Below are 20,157 nucleotides of genomic sequence, written 5' to 3'. Positions count from 1 at the left end.
GTCCCCAGCAGACCACAGGCACCGGGACTGAAGCCGCAGCCGCGGGGGGGACACTGCCGCTGCTGCTCTGCTCCCCGTGTCCCTGGTCTGCTGGGGGGGGGACACGGATAGTGTGCACCCCCCCCCCCCCCAGCAGACCAGGCTTTTGTTTTGGACCCTGGAGCAGAGCAGCTGGGGCGCTGCGGATTGGTCCTGCAGCACCCGCTCTGGGCACTACTGGACCAACCCGGCAGCATCCCAGCTGCTCTGCCCGAGGTCCTGATTCAGCTGCTGCTGGTCAGTTTCAGCAGTGGCTGAATCAGGACGCCTGGGGCAGAGCAGCTGGGGTGCTGCTGGGTTGGTCCAGTAGCGCCGAGGGGTGCTACTGGACCAACCCAGCAGCACCCCAGTTGCTCTGCCCCAGGCGTCCCCAAGTCAGCCGCTGCTGAAACTGACCAGCGCTGACTACAGGAAGCCCGAGGCAGAGTTGCTCTGCCCCAGGCTTCCTGGAATCAGCGCTCATCAGTTTCAGCAGCAGCTGACTTGGGGAAGCTTGGGGTTCTTAAGTTGAATCTGTATGTAAGTCAGAACTGGTGGTCAGTTTCAGCAGCGGCTGAATCTGGACGCCAGTTCCGATTTACATACAGATTCAACTTAAGAACAAACCTACAGTCCCTATCTCGTATGTAACCCGGGGACTGCCTGTATTCCTTGAAATGGAGATGGCGAAAATAGGCTTCCAGATCATCGCAGAACTGTATCATGTTAGTGGGGTTGGTGGGGCAAAAAGAGAGTCCCCGAGATAGAACGGACTCTTCTGCCGGGCTGAGTGTGTAGCTGGAAAGATAGATAATATTGCTGGGTGAGTTAGGGCCCCATGTTGTGGCCCCATGTGGCAGGTAGGATTTTAGACAGCTTACAGTCCTTTTTCCTCTGTAGAGAAGTGGAGTGTGTAATGTAGATCTCCTGTCTTATTTTAGTAAGTTAAAATCCATTTGTGGGGAAGGTTGGTTTTTTATGAGACTCCAGATTGAAGAGCTCATTTTTGATGTTTTCCTGTTTGCTGTACAGGATGCTGATCAGGTGGTTCCTCAGTTTTTTAGATAGTGTATGGCATAATCTCTCACTGTAGTCTGTGCAGTATGTAGATAGTAATGGATTTTTCACCTTCAGTCCATTTGGTATGATGTCCATCCGTTTGCATTTGGAGAGAAAGATATCTGTACTTGTGCAAGTTTCTTCATGAGGTTGATAGATTTCCACTCCATATGGCTAAATATAGTGCCTTGCATGGTGTCAAGTATCAGAGGGGTAACACGGCTACCCCTCTGATACTTACACCTATTTCAATATTCATTTTTAAACTGGAGATATTAAATTGTAAATTTGGAAGATTTTGAAAATATATCATGTAACATTTCTCCACTGTAATAGAAATCAGACTCTTAACAAATCACAGTTCTTATTGCTGAGTATGAACACTGTAAATAACTATACAGGCAGTCCCCGGGTTACATGGATCCGACTTACATCGGATCCCTACTTACAAACGGGGTGAGGCAACCCCACACTAGCTGCTTCCCCCCAGCAGACCAGGGAGACGTGGAGCGGCTTTTCTCAGAAGACACCTCAGCTTGAGAATAAAGGACTGAGGGAAGTGAGGTGTGGGAGAATAAAACTGAGCTCTGGAGAAATGTTTGGCTAGAGTTTCCCCTACAATATGTAACAGTTCCGACTTACATACAAATTCGACTTAAGAACAAACCTAGAGTCCCTATGTTGTACGTAACCCGGGGACTGCCTGTAGTCTTCATGAATGAGGGTATTAGAAATTATATTGATTTTATCCATTAATACCCCTTTTCCAAGAGGATGTCTCTCTTCAAAAGAAGATCCATATCTACAAAATATAACTTATTAAATGTTATTTCCAAAGTTCATATTTGTGGGTACCAACAAATAATTTTGTACATAAGCTGTGAAATACTTATTTTTATATATGTCATTGCTAATTTTGGATACACAGTTAGCACCCTCCTGCCAGTGTAAAGAAGACTAGCTCACAGACATTTACCTTCCCCTCCCCCCATCCCCCTTCTGTTCTGAAATTTGATTTGTCCTTTTCATATGTGTTCATTTTTTTAATTGTATCCTTTGGTATATATGGTTGTGACAATTTTCTTCCACTATTTGATCTGAGGAAGTGGGTCTGGCCCACGAAAGCTCATCACCTATTAAACCATCTTGTTAGTCTCTAAAGTGCTACTCAGTCCTGTTTTTTGTTTCAGCTGCACCAGACTAACACGGCTACATTTCTACCACTATTGTAGATAGTGAACGTTTGCCAGCACTTTGGAATTCTTTTCAGTATGTTTACTATGGTCCTCAGTACAAACATACAGAAATTTTGGTGGATTTAAGAATTTGCATCTCAGAATACTTCAGCATTTACTACAATAAATAGATATTTTCTTAACTTTAGATTTTAACACTTCTGTTTCTCCCTCCCTAAAATAAACGTTTTTTATTTCTCCAGAGTTTCAGATGATTATGTAAATGCAGTGTCTCTTTTCTGCGTACCTCTTATCACTTTGCCTGATGTGACTCCTCTACTGGAAGCACTCCTTACCTATCATGGAGGTGGATCACAAGAAGTTCTCAGCTCAGAGTTTTTAGAAGCTGTGAATGAGACATTTTTAAAGTAAGTAACATAGACCATAAAGATTATGCCTTCTTACTAAAAATAATAGTAGCTGTGTTCAGTTGAAATTAATATTTGGTGAATTTTCAGGCTCTATGCATTGAATAGCTACTCTCTTCTAACAAAATATTTTCTTTTTGCCTAAATAGCAGAGCTGAAGTTGGAAGGAAAATACGGATTTCAGATTTCTGATGGGCTATTTCATTTCTACTTTCCCTTATAATATGTACTAGGCATTGTTATTGTCATTGTCTTTGTTTTTTAGATTTTGCTTTTCATTGAGAGTTTGTATCTCTTTGCCATAAATGTGCTGGATCTTTCCTAACTTTAGCAATTACAGCTCAGGATTTAATTTTGTGTCCTTGCATACTAAAAATCTGTGTTATATTCTTGTCTTTGTGTTGCTCAATAGTTCCCATATTTGTTGAGAACTTGTTTCTTGACATTTTCAAGTCTTGTATCTCCCAGCAGATTATTTTTAACTAGACTCTTTCTTGAATAAAATTATGACATGTAGAATTGTTTATACTTCTGCCATCTCGGTGGTCCAGTTTTTGCAAGAGAATAGCTCATGGAGGAAGAATAGCTGATTGAAGTTGAACCTGAGCAAGAGAGGTGTGATGTTAATGAGGAGAGAAAAAATACTATGGGAAGTTTGTAGTTGCGATGCATTCTCCTTTGGTTGAAGGTACATACCCACAACTGATCATTTCAGTCCATAGGTTAGGAATGCTTTTGGATTTCATGATGAGGCTAAGCGCTCACCTAAGTGTCCACAAGTAGCTTTCTACAATCTCTGGTTAGCAAGGAGACTTCATCCTACCTTGGCAGATGATGACTTGGTTTCAGTTGTACAGGCATTTGTCATCTTTCAGCTGGACTCACAACAATGGTAAATACATCTGAGCATGAAGCCATCTTAGGAAATTCCAGCTAGTACAGAATGCACCATTATATCTCCTAAGCACTGTGGGCTACTGCAAGCACATCAGACCTGTCCTCTGTTCTTTATGCTAGCTTTACATATAATATCAAGTCTTATTGAAAACCTCAAACCTGATTTTCAAGGCACTCAGGATCCTGGGTATGGATATCTTTTAAAATATCATTTGAAAGTCCAGGTGGACAACTCTGCTCCTCAGGTACAGTGGAGCTGTACATCACAAGGGTAAACTTTATCTCTAAAGGAAATTTTTGGAGATTTTTAGAGCCAGTCATAGATTGCAGAACAAATTCCTATAGAACTAAGGATTAGCACAAACCCCACAGGCTTCCTTTCCAGGGCAGATGGAGGGTCTGTGGCTCCTCATGGCTGCCTGTGTTGGTCTTACCCTGACCTTGCTCCTGTTTCCTGGCTGGCTGGGGTGGGAGGGCGGCACTGGGCCTATGATATGTGGACAGGACAGGCCCATCCACTGCCCAATAGAATCTTTGAGACCTGGTGATTTAACTTTTGAGTCTGGACTTTCACGGTGTCTACTTGTGGTCTTGAATATTTCTTCCATTTCATGAAACTACACCGTTGAAATGAAATCTCTGGGCCTTATTTTAAAGATTTTAATGTGACTTGTATTTAATCACTTTTTGTGTAGACCACTGAAGAAGACTATATTCATACTTAAGCCCGAATCTTCACATGCTGAATGTTCCTCTGAACACAGCAGTGTCTTGCAGGGGCAACTGCTGCTCCTCACAACCCAGACTAATAATTCTTTCTCCTTTCTGCATCTCATGAGACCAGATATCTTAGAACATTCCTGTGATAAAATGTTTGTGTGTTTTGATTGGAGAGAGGAATCCTTTTGTGAGCACAAATGAGGGTCCTTATAATTTATATATAGAAACAACTTCTATGTGATGTATGTTCATATGGTAAGCAGATTCTTGAAAAGTTTGATCTTGGAAGTAGCTTAAGGAAGAGGGTCATTCAGTGAAACTGAAAGATTTTGTCAACTAAAATATAAGGTTCTAGACCTAACAATGATTATAGTATCCTTCACCTATGTTTTCTAGAGAGAAAAGGGTGTTTTCTTCGGATGCACTGAAGCCTTTGCTGGAGCCTGTCTAATACATTTGAAACTTTTTGCTCATCTGTCAATTATAATGTATGTCTGCACTAAACTGAGCATAATCTAAGGCTGAAATCGCTGGGCATTTTCTGCCATAATAGATGATAGAAGAAAAAGTAGCTGTTAGACACAATGTTTTCTGAACCAATCCTCAGGCTGTCTGAAGTGTTTTATAAAAGCCAACAAAAGAAAACAAAATCCTCCTCCCTGAAATTTCCAGTTATGGCAGTTATATAACTTTTAAAAGACATTTTTGGAAATGATGAATTCCTCATATATTTAAAGGATCCTCTGAGAACCTTCTTCCCAATTCTCCTCAAAGTACCTATGATAGCCCGAAGAATAAATTTAGATAAGGAAGGCTGGACACTACTTCCTCTGGAGCCCATCAGTATTGTTTGAGTGGTTCAGATGAGATTGCTGAAGTTGAACAAAAGTCAAATTTTCCTCAAGGAGCCTAGTAATAGCAAAATAAAATGTTGCATTGGTAGTTAACAACTTCTAATTTATCTTTGTACATCACATAATCTTTTAGTGGCTCAGTTTCCCCATTTGTAAAAAGTGGGTAATAATTAGGAATGTGCTTTGTCCTAAAATTGTAGAAAAGTATGTATATGTGGAATAATATTTGTCTTGATATTCAATTATTTTAAATATTTATTCATTTCATGGCTCAATTTGTAGAAAACAATATTTTCCCATTAACTCAGGAAGAAGATTGCCCTCTCTGAATCAGCTATCATAAGCTTGTGGCTTCGTCATCTGCCTAGCCTTGAAAAAGCAACACTGCATCTTTTTGAAAGGTTGATTTCCACTAAGACAAGTTCACTGGAAGAAGTAGCATGTATCGTAAAAGATTCATTACTGGTATGTACTGTGGTTAATATATGACATTTTTTATACTGCAGAATCTCCAAATATTTCTCTCCTGTATAACATCACTGAAATCCCACAACTTTATGGGGTGGAGTAGCTGTTGTCAGGTGGATAGCTTAATTACATTAGAGGAAAGAGGAGAAATTTTTGGACTGAATACCGTGGTAAATCCCTACTCTAATGAAATATGTTAAAAAAGTCCTCAAATAATAGGATGCCATGGCATGAAAATCTTCATCCACAGACCAGCAGAAGATAAACAGAAATGGGGTCTGATTTTTCTGAGGTGTTGAGCACTCAATTTTCCCTTTCAAATTATAGAAAAAATTCTGTTTGGGGACATACTCAGATCTGTCTCAGTTTGTATCTAGTATTCCATGTAGTTAAAATATTGAAAAGGCAATGGTTAAATTGCTATATTGGGTCCTTATGGATTATTGAATTTTGGGGATACACATTTACTTTCTTAAATGAAAACTCTTGAGCAAAGAGTTATTAATTGAAAACACTATAACCAATTTAGATTTTTAAAACAATTATTCTATTACATAGTACACCAATTCCATCCAACAGATTTAGACATGTATAGTGATTTGGCACCTGGTTACCTGAGATGACAAAGTCTTCCATTAACAAAAATAGTAATAAAATCCTTTTATGAAAGTAATACATTTCAGGATGTACAGATATATTGTACGCAGGCATCTTGTGTTATGAGAGTGAACCTGAGGCATGGATCCTCTGAAATGTGGTATATATGATACAATAATCACACAATTGGAGGGCTTTGCTCCCATATATCTTTTTAACATTTAAAAATTCTTCTCTCTTTTTTGAGTATTTGTACATGTACATTCCACTGTAAGAGTCTGCACAGAGGATGCCCATTGAGGCAGGTTGTGCATACTCTGTTTTTGTATCTGTGTATATATATATATTTTAGAGATCTGTGTATCTGTTTGTGAGTTCATGTTATTGTGTGTCTGTAAGTTTGTTTCTTTCAAGAACTCCTCCTTAATGGGAAGAACTAGGATCACCAAATTTTGTATGCAGTTACGTCTTATCATAACTTAAAGCAAGGTAGGGTTTGGTTGTACCAAGAAGTGCTGGGAAGGAGACTGTTTTCCATATCATGGGAAGGCAGGGACACAGAGTGGAGGGTCGCAATACTGATAGTGGTCATTGGGGGCAGTGAGATAGCAGGGAAGAACTGCACTACAGAGAGTCCAGTGGGGTAAACCATGCCACCAAGGGAGTAGCCAGTAGGAGTGGAGCACTGCCATCTTACCTGCCACCAGATCAGGTAAATAGCCTTAGCGCGGGGGGAGGAGGAGGGAGGATAGGAAGAAACAGAAGGCCCTTGCGAGCTCAGGGGGGAGGCAGAAGGACCCTGCTGGCCATCAGGGGTTGGGAGGAGAGAAAAGTCCCCCACTGGCTGGGGGAGAGAGAGGACCCTTGACAACTGGGAGTGGGGAAAGCCCTACCAGATGGGACCTCCCACCCTGAGCCCCTCCTCACCTTCCAACCCTCACTCTCTCACCCCTCCCATATCCCTGGCTTCCTGCCATGCTCCCACATCCCCAAAGACCTGACCTGATTCCTGCACCTCCCATACACTGCCAGCCCCCTATCCTGAAGGACCTGAGTAACATTGGTTAAATCTTTTAGTGCAGATGTAAGAGGAGCTGTGCAGCCCCCATTTGCTTCTTACTCCTAGTGATGGTTGTTGGCATGCTCTTAATGTTGATATAGCAAGTTCTTCCTTAATTCCTTGCATACAAAACTTTTTTCTTAGATGTGAGTAGTTAAGATAAAATGTAATACAGATAAGCATTAGTATTAAGTTTCAGTTTTTAAGTCTTTTTTACAAGATTCGAATTAGGATGTGAAAGTGTAGCTGTGTACGTGGTTAACCAATGAGCCTATGCCAGACCCAGGCCCACGAAAGCTCATCATCTAATAAACCATCTTGTTAGCCTTTTAAGTGCTACATAGTCCTGTATTTTGTTTCAGCTACCCTAGACTAACACGGCTACATTTCTATCACTATCCCAGTCTTTGGCACCATACCTTCTGGCATTGCTGCAAGGACAGTGGCTGGTGGCCTGATATCCGTGGAACCCGTGTGGTTTACCCAATCATCCCAGTCTGCTCAAGTCAGTTTCAGGAGCATCTGAGAGAACTTCAAAGTTGGTGTCTCAGCCTTGGACTTCACATGCTCCAGACAGGGAGTCAAGAAATCATTCTGAAGATGTTCCTGAGGTGACATACCAGACTTCCTTACAGATCCAAAACTCCTCTTCCCCCATTTGGCAACCATCTTTCCCACTTCCTGAATGGTCTGCGGACCATTCTGGCCTGAGACATCTCAGTAGATACCTACTGAAACTCAAATTCCGTATCATCTACTTGGCCTCCATTATTCCAGCTCTGGATTCTGGAGATTGGTATTCTGTCCTCAACCTGAAGGACACGTAGTTCCACATGGCAATCTTTCCAGGTTACAACATTTTCTTTGGTTTATGGTAGGGACCACTTTCTATCAGTTTATGGTCCTTCCCTTTAGCCTGACTACAACACCAAGGCTACATCTAGATTGGCATGATTTTCCATAGGTACCTGCTACAGCTCAGGAGTCTGGGCCTGGCACATACCTCCATCAGAGTGTATCTTGCAGCCACCTCTGCTTTTCGTGACCCTATTCAGGGGTAGGTGGTGTGCTCCCATGAAATGATGGTGAGATTCCTGTGGGGCCTTGAGTGACTGCACAGGTGTAAAACCCTGTCCTGTAGTGGGACCTCAGCCTGGTCCTCTCCTGGCTCACTGGGCTGAATCACTTGGATCCCTGCACCTTTTCCTACTTGTCCTGGAATGGACATGTGTGACATATCTTGAAGAACAATTACAGAAAGGTAGGTAACTTTCTTATTGGTTGCCTAAGCTGTTCTGTACTGTAGATGATGTATAGCATGCTTTCAAGCTACAAAATTGCTAGCAGTGACCCTGTGTATGCATCAGTTCTGAAGATATCAGGAGATTCTGTAAATGTATACATTTTCGGTTCCCTCTTTTTCCCATGGAAAGTGGTCATGGGATTGTCTCTCTCCCATAATCCATTTAATACAACTTTCTTATCCATCCGTCCATCTGCATTTCTTAACCCATTGTTCACCATAGTATCTAGGTACTGTACATAGCTTACAGAAAACATTGGTTCCAGATAGAAAGAAAGAAAGCAAAATCTCTCTTTAATACTGATGTTTTACTTATACATACGTTCAGACTAAGACACACACACACAAAAGCACGTACTCATGTTTTGTCCCTTATTCATACATGTATTTGATTTTGTGTTAAAAAATCAGCATTTTTTATTCCTATTATCAGTTGTGAAACAGAAAAATGCGTAACAAAGTAGCTGAATTTTACATTGCGTGTGTGTGTGCCTATAGCATCTCTGCTATAATGTTGCAATGCAATTTTTTGCATTTTATTTCCCTTTAAAAACAAAAAAAATTGTCAGTGTTTTTGATTGTATGAGAAACATACATCTTAATATATAATCGTTAGATCAGGGGTTCCCAGACTTTTTGACACGGGGACCAGTAAATCCATTCATGAGCTTTTGGAGGACCGGTAACATTCATTTGCATATTTGCAAATTGATTAAGCGAATGATGAATATTCAAATAAGTTGTTTCTGGTCCTCGCAAAGCCCCCAGTGCCAGCGTTAGCAAAACTTTTGATACAGTCACCCACTATATTCTTGCCAGCAAGTTAAGGGAATATGGATTGGATAAATGGACTGTAAGATGGATAGAAAGCTGGCTGGATCAGGGTTTCCCAAACTTTTTACTTTAGTTGGAACCCGTTTTTTTTCAATACTGTTTTTTACAGCCCAAAAATATAAACGCATATAAAAAAAAGAATGAAAAATGAATAAATTTTCAATGTTTCACCTGGCTGCATCCTTCGCCCAGCCTGGGCCAGGGTTTGGGGGACCTAGCGCCGCATGAGCACTCCAGGAGCCGGGAGCAGGAGCAGATTGGGGGTAGGGTATCTGGCTAGGAGGGAGGGTCCAAGGAAGGGTAGGGTTGCCAGGTGTCTGGTTTTGTACCGGACTGTCCGGTATTTTAAGGTTTTGTCTGAGAAAGAAATCGAGAAATTACCAGACATATAAATTGTCTGGTATTTTCTAATTAGGTAAGTTTTATTATAATTAGGTGTATCAGTCCTTAGCGGTGAACTGCCTGGCTGGTAGATGTGCTCACGCTGCCTCAGTGTGTCTACTTGCCAGGCAATTCGCAACTACTCCAGGGAGGGTATGTGGGGGCAGGGGGCAAAATGGAATCCCCGGCCAGACTCACTCTTCTGCCAGGGTCTTCAGGCTCTGCATGTGCCCAGGTGAGTCCCGCTCCCCCCTTCTCCTGATCTCCCCAGTCCAGCCCTGCTGCCCCCGTCCAGCCCTGCTTCTGGCGGCTGGTTCCCCCCGTCCCCCACCAATCTCCCCTGGTCAGCCCCACTCCCCCGAGGACCCCCCCAACTAGCCCCGCTGACTGTGTCCAGACCTGCTTCCAGCAGCTGGTTCTCCCATCCTCATCCTCCTGATCTCCCCCGGCCAGCCCCCCTGGCTCCTGTCCAGCCCTGGTTCCATCATCTGCCCTCCCCGATCTCCACTGGACAGCCCCACTACTCCCAATTCTGTTTCTGCTGCCTGCCCATCTCCACGGGACAGCCCTGCTACCTCCAATCCTGCTTCTGCCGCTTGCCCTCCCCGATCTCAAAGGGACAGCCCCGCTGCCCCCAACCCTGCTTCCCGGTGGCCGGTTTCTCCCCTTCCCTCCTTCCAGCCCACCCTGTTCTGCTCCCCTCCTGGCAGCCATGCTGAGGCCCGGTATTTTTTTCCCGTGGCCCGGTGCCGGGCTGTGGCCCATAGTTTGGGAAACACTGCATTAGATCATACCTGCAGTTCCAATATCCTGTAGTTTGGCTGTGCATTCCAGGGTGAATTCTTCTCCATGTATCATGCAGATTTTGAAATTGAAGGGACACGGGTTCAGAAGTTACGTTGTCAGTTCTGCAAAGCTTTTTTGATGCTATTTCACATGTGTGGGAGATAGTTTTCTAAGGTAAATGCAAGATGAGATCCTATGTTATGTTTTGAAGATTAGGTGGCATCCTGAAAATCCATCTTCTTCAAGTTCTGGTCCCTATGTTCTCCAGGAGAATCTCCAGTGTCGGTTGGTCAGCATATGTCTCTTGGCTTACCTTGTGACTTTGGCCAAGGAGATAAAGGGTGAGGGAGACGATTGTGTCTCTAGTTCTTTCTCACTGCTGCTTGATCTGGATTGAAACCCCCAATGTCCAGAGCTTCAACTTTCTTCTGTGAAAATAAATGTAGATATCTGTAAATAGCTTTTATATTCTAGCATTTTAAAATCTTATCTGATCATTTTAGTGTTTTATAATTAGTCTCCTTGATCTAGGTAGCCTTCTTCCCCCTGTACGTCTTTTGGGTACTGGACTATGTCTAGTACCCTAGGCTTCAAAATTTGTGTTTCCTGTATGCAGTTCTTCTCAGTCAGTGATGACTCCCAGTATTGCTTATATTACCTGAAAAGCTCCAGTCAAGGCAAGGTACAGTATCTGCTTTTCTTTCCCTTGCCATACCCAGAAGGGCAGGAACTTTCAGGCCGTCCTTGAATTCCATCATGGGAAGGGCTTATTTGACAAGAAAGAGCCTGTGAATGTTATCATAGGTCAGATCATAACCAGCTCCAGAATGCCTGTCAAGATTTTTCCCTCTCCTAGGCCACGCCTTGTGCTTATGTCACACTTTTTACAAGATTCCATCCTCATTGCCTACAACCATGGCTACAACCATAGCTTCAAACTGTGTACTTGCCAAACTGGAAGTCCAAGAGCTCTCCTTTCTTGGCATCTGTATACAGGCAGTCCCGGGTTACGTACAAGATAGGGACTATAGGTTTGTTCTTAAGTTGAATCTGTATGTAAGTCGGAACTGGCGTCCAGATTCAGCCGCTGCTGAAACTGATCAGTTTCAACAGTGGCTGAATCTGGAGGCCAGTTCTGACTTACATACAGATTCAACTTAAGAACCCCAGGCATCCCCAAGTCAGCCGCTGCTGAAACTGATCAGCAGCTGATTCCAGGAAGCCCCGGGCAGGGGCTTCCTGTAGTATGCCACTGGTCAGTTTCAGCAGCGGCTGACTTGGGGACGCCTGGGGCAGAGCAGCTGGGGTGCTGCTGGGTTGGTCCAGTAGCGCCGCCGCTGGACCAACCCAGCAGCACCCAAGCTGCTCTGCCCCAGGCATCCTGATTCAGCCGCTGCTGAAACTGACCAGCAGTGGCTGAATCAGGACGCCTGGGGCAGAGCAGCTGGGGTGCTGCCGGGTTGGTCCCGTAGCGCCCAGAGCAGCGCTACGGGACCAACCGGCAGCGCTCCAGCTGCTGTACCACAGGCGCCCGGAGCAAAGCCGCGGAGCACGGGGGCAGCGGGACAGCCCAGACGCGCCGTGGCTGTCCTGCTGCCCTCGGGCTCCGCGGCTTTGTTCTGCTTTGCTCCCCGTCCCCCTGGTCTGCAGACTGGGCTGCCCGCTGCTCGCGTGTTCCGCCGCTTTGCTTCCTCTCCCTGGTCTGCTGGAGACCAGGGAGAGGGCCCCGTTCGTAAGTGCGGATCTAACCTAAGTCGGATCCGCGTAACTCGGGGACTGCCTGTAAATGCTGAAATAAATCTGTTCCCTCTATTACCACTCCTGCTTCTACTGAATTTAATGCAAAACTAGATAGCGTGCAAGTTATTCTCATTCCAATTGGCCCAGATAGTTTTGGTTCCCTAATCTCGTACATATGTCCCAGTATCCTGGCTCAAGGGAGCAACAATATCAGGCTTCCCAACCAATGACTGTTCCATTTTGAAGCCTGATTTGTGAATGAGCATCATCCTTAGAGCAATTGTGTAAAGCTGTTCAGAACATCCTTACTAATAGTTACAAGGATTCCAATAGGAAATATTACTTAGCTGTGTGGAAAAATTTCTCGGGGTGGACACATTCAAGACACATTTCTCCAGAAGCCACAGAAATTCCTTTCATTGTGTACTGTATTCTTTCCTTGAAGACAGCAGGTTTGTCCAACAGTTCTTAACAAGTCCACTAGACAGCAATCAGTGCATATCATTTGCCTTCACAAGGCTACTCCATCTTAGCACGCTGGCTGACTAGCAGATTCTGGAAAGGCCTAATCAGAACCTTTCCACGTATTCTCTTGTTGCCCCAATACTTACTAAAACTCCTTTTAAACCATTAGCATCTTGGTCCGTATCTCCCCTATATATGAAGGCTATATTCCTGGTAGCCAACACTAGTCCTCCTTATAAGCTGAGCACTTGGGTAGCCACTCAGCACAGATTCAAATGCCACTGAGTTGATTAACAGAGCCCCACAGACAGCAGCACATCTGGTGATGCACGTAAAATTTATTCTCTGCATAGATGGAAAAATTTAGAGGGTTTACTGGCCATCGTCTCAGCCAACAGGGCTGGTGAGCTTAGGGGATTTACAGCAGATCCTACTTGTATTACATTTAGGATCCTACCAAATGAACAGGCAGGGAAAACATGTCACGGAACCTGAAATCTGGTGTGTCCCTGTGAAATCTGGTCTATTGTGTGCTTTTATCTTCCACAGATTGATTGCATGGAGGAAACCAGCATTTCTCAAACTGAGAGGCCTGATCCCAAAGGGATTTGTAGGGAGGGTTGCAAGGTTATTTTAGGGGAGGCACAGTATTGTCACCCTTACTTCTGTACTGCCTTCAGAGCTGAGTGGCTGGAAAGTGGCAGCTATTGATTGGACACCCAGCTTTGAAGGCAGCACCCTGCCAGCAACAGTGAAGAGCTAGCAATACCATGCCACCCTTCTGCATTTCTGCCTTCAAAGGTAGACCGCAGGAGAGTGGTGGCTGCTCCCTGAGGACACAGCTCTGCAAGAAGCAGTGCAGAAGTGAGGATGACAATACCATACCATGCTATCCTTTCTTCTGCAACTGGTGATGGCTCTGCCTTTGAGCAGGGTTTCCTGCTACCACTGCTCTCTAGCTGCCCAGTCCTGAAGGCAGTTTCCATCAGCAATAGCACCACAACCCCCCTACAATAACCTTGTGCTCTCCTTGCATCCCCCATCCCCCCGCATAATTCATTTTTGGATTAGGACCCCTCCAGTTACAACACTGTTACATTTCAGATTTAAATACAGGCAGTCCCCGGGTTACATGGATCCGACTTGCATCGGATCCCTACTTACAAACGGGGTGAGACAACCCCGCACTAGCTGCTTCCCCCCCAGCAGACCAGGGAGATGCGGAGCGGCTTTTCTCAGCAGACACCTCAGCTTGAGAATAAAGGACTGAGGGAAGTGAGGTGTGGGAGAATAAAACTGAGCTCTGGAGAAATGTTTGGCTAGAGTTTCCCCTACAATATGTACCAGTTCCGACTTACATACAAATTCAACTTAAGAGCAAACCTACAGTCCCTATCTTGTACGTAACCCGGGGACTGCCTGTATCTCAAATCATGACGTTTATTATTTTTAAAATCCCATGACTATGAAATTGATCAAAATGGACCATGAATTTGGTAGAGCCCTAACTATATTCCTTAAAGGCTAGGTTTCTTGGTTTACAACCTTAATTCACCCTCCCAGAGTAGTCTCTGAGTTTCATCTGAATCAGCCTATTCACTAAAATGTACTCTGTTCTTCCCAAAGTCTTGTGCATCATCAGAAAGGAGGTGGCCCTATCTTTCGATGTTCGATGAGCCATAGTCTTTCACTTGCAGAGAATGAGAACCATAAAAAATCTGAAACAAAATACAGGACTATGTAGCACTTACTCTGTTGGCTGTTGTCTAATCTTCTCTCTCCTAATGGGGTAAGAGTTCAAGCAACATCCATAGCATTGCTGCAAGATGTGTGTCTTTTTTGATATTTGTAAGGCAGCTGTTTATCAATTACCCATAGTGGAATATACATAAGGATCCCACTCAAAAAGAGAGAAAACTAGTTATTTTATAGTAAGTGGAGGTGTATGGGCCCTATCTGCATTCCATTATCTTCTATTCTTCCCCTCTTCTTTGCCTCATCTCTGATTCACAATGGAGACATGATCATTTTGTTCCGACATTTATCTCCTCATTTGGAGGCATGAGGTAAATCAGGGTGCCTATGCATCATCTGCTGTCTCATGTCTTATCCAGGTCACGTCTGCACTTGCTGCGCTGGAGATCAATTTTCTGGTGTTAAATTAGTAATGACCTGCTAAATTGAACACTGAGGATGCCCCTGGTCAGCAGTGGTACTCCTACTCCTTGAGAGGAGTAAGGGAAGCTGACAGGAGCATTTGTTCCTGAGCTTGGCTTATGGTATGTCAACTTCAGCTACGTTATTTTTGTAGCTGGAGTTGCGTACCTTAAGCTGACCTTCTGGGTCTAGTACAAACCTAGCTTTAGATTGGAAAGCTCCTTGGTGTTGGAGTCATCTTTTTTGTTCTGTGGTTGTACAATACCTAGCATAATAGGGTCTTGATCCATTACTACAGCTTCTAGGGACTCCAATAATACAAATAATGAATAACAACAAGCCATGGGATCTAGTAATGATCATGCTGTCGTGCTTCACCCTGCCAATGAGTTTCATGGAAAAGTTCTGTACTTTGCACAAAGCACTTGTAGTTTGGTGTTGCTCAAAGAACAAAATTTGGTCCTCTTTAAAACAGTCTCCACTACTAAGTGATAATGTGACCAATGTTGACCCACGAGCAACTAAATGACTTGTTTGCTTCTACTGTCAGTGTACTACTACTGTATTATGAGGAAAAGCACTACAGGTTGGACCTCTTGGTCCGGCACCCTCGGGACTTGACCAGCCCTGAAGGAGGGGATTTGCTGGACCACGAGAGGTCCCTCCCCTCCTGGTATGTGCTAAACTGCTTCCCCCACCTCCCTCTAGGGCTCCAGCCTGCCCCACTGCTTCCTGGCCAGCTCTCAGTCCCTGGGCTGAAGCTCTCCAGCTCCTAGTGGCCCTGCTGATTCCAGGCTAGAGCTTCACAGCCAGGGCTGCACGTCTGGGGCTGGAACTCCATGTTCGAGGATGAAACTGTGCAGCTTTGGCTGGAGCTTCCTGGCTGCTGCCAGGGCTGGAGCTGCACAGCAGCTGCCAACCTCCTGCTACTGCCTAGCTACTGGGACCAGATCTCTCCACTGAACCGCACCCCCCTCTCCCCACCAGAACTCCTGGCTGAGTCACCAACCCCCCTGCTACGCTCCTGCCCTGTGGCCAGAGCTCCCTATACCTGGACTCTGTGGTCCAGGAACATCTGTGGTCCTGCTGGACCAGAGAGTCCCAGTTAAGGGAGATACAACCTGAAGCAATAGTCAGGGTCCTGTGATATCTGTATGAAATTTGACCTAAAGTTTAAAGCAAGGGACCTGAGGCCTATGAACTCAGATACAGAAGTTTGGAAATTACATCAGTTTCAAATAAATTAAATATGGATTTTTTAATCAAATATGAAAACTTGATACAACCAGCACACTATTCATTGGGTTGCTTAATAAAAATATTGATAAAAATTAATTAACTCTAATTATATGTATATGGAATAGAATGTGAAAGTGTCATGAAGTGATAATTTCATAAAGCTTTTCTGATTATTGCCTTAAAACTTATGTATACATTGATCTTCTTATGTGCAAGTCCAAATGATGTTATTTTAAGATTCACGCTATAGCTTAAAAAAAATCAAAACAAAACAAATGGTTCAATTAAATTATTTACCCTAAAATACCATAGTACCATAAAATAACAATATTTTCCTGTAAAAATTATGTCCACTTAATTTGTCCACCTAGTTTTCTTCCGAACAATGGATGCTGGTGACTCCAACCTTGAAGCAGAGCTGCATAATGTTTTTCACACGTGCCTAAAGAGATGGCTGTGAATACTCTTGAACGCTAGGTGGCATACATTCAATATGACAACTTAACTACAGATGTATGCTTGAAAAATGATTGTTAAAACATGAAAATGAGGTGCCACCTAATATTTCCAATATGGTAAAGACAAATGTGAGAAACAAGGAGCTAGCCTTTCCAGAGCTTTCCTAAACAGTTTATATTAATGGCTATCTTATTTTTTAAAGGTTTATGTGTCTGGTAAATTCTTCTTTTACCTATAAACCATTTTTAAAATTATCTTTTACTAGTTTCTTTGGAGTTTGAACTAGATGCCCAGAATTTTTCTTCAGGCAGGTGCTTCATGCACTTTGGAAAAAGGCCATGACAGTAAATACCACATGAAAACACAGTATTTCATCCCTGGATCTTGAAGTCTACAAAACACTTTATTAGATACTTGGAAAAAAATTAGAATTATTCTTAAGGTTTGCTTTCTTACAAAATCTTCAGATGTTTTCCTTCACAAAAATTATGCCTGTGTCACTTCTTTGTTTTATAAAAATTAAAATCAGGTTTATGCAAGTATTTGTTGCCTATTGTGATGATGATTTATGTGAGCTATCATATCATGTCACAGAGAAGATGAAAACTTCATTAATTTAAAAACGTATTTTTGATCTCTAAGAAGCAGTAAATGCTTTTAGGTCACCTTAGAAATGCCACGATGCATGGAATTATGAAAAAATGTCAGGCCATAGTGTGTGTTGTAATTGTAGTTGCTGAATTATGGGAGATAAAAGAAGGCAGATTAATTTATTGTAATGAGTTTTGTTGATGTAACCGGGACATCAGATTGCATCCAAAAGGGATAGTATACACTACAGGTTAAAGAAAAGGAAATGTTTAAACGCCTGCTCTTGTCTCTTGCTTGTAGGAGTAACATTATAGCCTCCCTTTTCATCTGTCTGCCACCTTTAAAAGTTTTTAGTGTTACTTGTCATACACAGTTCTGGATACCATATCTGTACATTTTGAACTGTCTAGTCTCCCTATTATAACTGTCAGTCTCATTCCTTATTTCTTGTTTTTAAGAAGTCTAATCCTGAGAGATGCGGAACCCTTTATAGGGTTTGGTCCAAGATCTCTAGTTTAGTAACTGCACGGTAGTGTGTCCACTAGCAGTGCTGTACATTTTAAAAGGAAATCTAAATGTGTATACGTTGTATCCTTCTTTGTGTATAATTTTCTTCTGTTTTTCTTTTTGATAGCCACAAGTATCATGCCAACCTGCCATCTTCAGAATTGTTGATGAAATTTTCAAGTAAGCTTTGGTAGCTTTTATAGGATAAGATTTTATTTTTTCCAACTTCTTGACTTAATGTTGGTATGAGGGGTCTTTTGGTTATAAACATAGAGGACTGAGAGTTAGGAATTTTGGGGCCTGGCTGTGTCACTGTTTGGATATGTAATCTTAGTTTACCGTTCTGTAAAATGAATATAATACTGGTGTTGTGTAGTATTGTGAAACCTGATGACCGTGAAGCACCTTGAGTTCCTCATATAAAAGAGATTATGATCCAGATCCATAAAGGTGACTCAGGCATTGAAATTCCTAATTTTTAGGTGACTAAACCAGGATGGCCAATGATTTTTGATGGGGGCAGTCCAAGATTTTAAGTGGTGAAGAGCTGCACTTGTCTATGGAGGGGGTTCAGGGTCTGGGACAGAGGTTGGGTGCAGAAGGGAGCTTGGAATAGGGGAGGATGTGGTGGAGGAGAGGTATTGTGTCTGAGAGGGAGTTTGAGTGAAGGAGGGCTTGTGACCTCGGACAGGGAATTGGGGTTCAGGAGAACGTATGGGTGCAGGAGAGAATTCCAACTTGGGAAAGGTGCAAAAAGGAGTGCAGAAGGTTTGGGTTATGACCTAGGACAAGGGATTGGCATTCAACAGGCGGTTAAGGGTTGGGGAGGGGTATGGGTGCAGGGGCAGATTCTGGCCTGGGGTAGCAGGGATTGGGGGAGAGTTCTGATCTGGGGAAGGAGGAGAAATGGGGTGCGAGGAGGGTTTGTGGTGACCTGTAGCCAGGGAGTTGGAGTATGGGAGGGGGTAGAGTACCAGGTGCAGACTCTGACTGGGAGATGCTTACCTAGGCTGCTCCCGGACAGCAACCCAGAAGGATCTTCAGGCAAGCTCCCTGCCTGCTGCAGCTCCAGGCTGCTGAAAGTGACCAGCTACTGGAGCTGTGTGCCTTTCTGCGCAACCTGCCCCAAGGGTGAAGAAGGCTTGGTGCGCTGCCTACATCCCCAGCCAAAATCCTCATTGGTCAGAAACTGGAGCTACAAGGATTGTTCTGGGAGTGGGGGCAGCACATGAAGTCTCCGCCTCCCCCCTGCAAGGGGTGCGAGGTGCCTAGAGGCTGTAGCAAGAAAAAACGGGAGCTTCAGCTCCGGATGATCTTGTTTGAGAAGGCTAGGCAACCCACAGACGAGTCACGGCCTCCTCAACCAGAGACAGTGAAGAAAAGATCAGACTCTAATCCTTGCCATGTAAGGCCTCGAAGAGAGCTTTCTCCAGCGAAGTCTCTCCCTCCAACCCGTCTCAGACAGTTAGCAGGGGAGACACACCAGGCACTTCTGATACCGCAATGTTGAGACCGTCCACCAGCACCACTTCTCTGTTTTTGCACACCACGTCTGTGACAATCCATGCATCTTTGGCACCAGAGGGATCATTTAGAGAAGCTTTGGCACCAGCCCTTCCAAAGACTCAGGACCTGGCACTGGTGAAGCCATCAGCATTGCAAGCCAAGCAGGCCTCTCACAGATCATCCATGCTGCCTCCAACCCCTGCACCAACCTCAATGTTGTCAGTGGCGCATGCACTGCTAAAGGACTGCCCACGTGGTGAGGAATTGGCACTGCCCAGACACACGCATGTCACCAGCACTGGACAGACATGACACCTGGCACACTTCCCTTCTGCCATCCGGAGAGCATTCCCCGATGCCATTCTTTTCTTATGCTTCTCTTAGCTCCATCAGATCCCTAGTGCTGTCTGAGTGCTCTGCCATTGTAGGTGATGACCAGAGGAGTATCTTCTCACTGCACTCCTCCTCTGCTACGTCTAGGCATTATTATAGCCATCAAGACAGACCGTGCCATCTGCCAGATTATTCTCACTGGCTGTATCTTCCACCTTAGTACCCACCCCATTGGCCTCCATGGGAGCACTGGGACCCACCATTCCACAGCAGCATCCACCCTGGCAAAGAGGTCTCCATCAACTTCACCGTCTCGTACACTTCTGACCACAGTCAATTTGGAGGAAGAGGATGACCAAATTTAAGATGAGGAGCCCGAGACACTGGGGATTCACCTACCAAAAACTCTTCTTCTTCACCTGATGAAGTGGTGATTCCAGAGGACACGTGGCCTGCTGACAACTTGAAACAGTTTCAAGAGCTTTTTAAGAGAGTGGCTGCAAGCCAAGAGGTTACACTCCAGGAGGTTAAAGAAAAGCAACATTGCCTCCTGAAAAATATCTGTCCTGCCTTGCAAGGA

The 20,157-nt window shown here is 44.0% G+C and overlaps 1 protein-coding gene across 7 annotated transcripts in view; it reads left to right on the top strand.

The window, feature by feature from the left end:
- FANCC (FA complementation group C) overlaps positions 1-20,157 on the top strand; it is a 168,248-nt gene that overhangs the window by 80,675 nt on the left and 67,416 nt on the right. For all 7 annotated transcript variants that reach the window (XM_075931816.2, XM_075931806.2, XM_075931810.2 and 4 more), the window contains exons 7-9: positions 2,516-2,680; positions 5,460-5,616; positions 17,866-17,918. In XM_075931816.2, coding sequence (XP_075787931.1) covers positions 2,516-2,680; positions 5,460-5,616; positions 17,866-17,918 — 375 coding nt within the window. The remainder of the gene's footprint in view (positions 1-2,515; positions 2,681-5,459; positions 5,617-17,865; positions 17,919-20,157) is intronic.

Source organism: Pelodiscus sinensis, chromosome 6 (genome assembly GCF_052426305.1).
Source record: "Pelodiscus sinensis isolate ZL-2025 chromosome 6, ASM5242630v1, whole genome shotgun sequence".
In the NCBI taxonomy this organism is placed as follows: domain Eukaryota; kingdom Metazoa; phylum Chordata; order Testudines; family Trionychidae; genus Pelodiscus; species Pelodiscus sinensis.
This window is presented reverse-complemented; position numbering and strand designations above follow the sequence as displayed.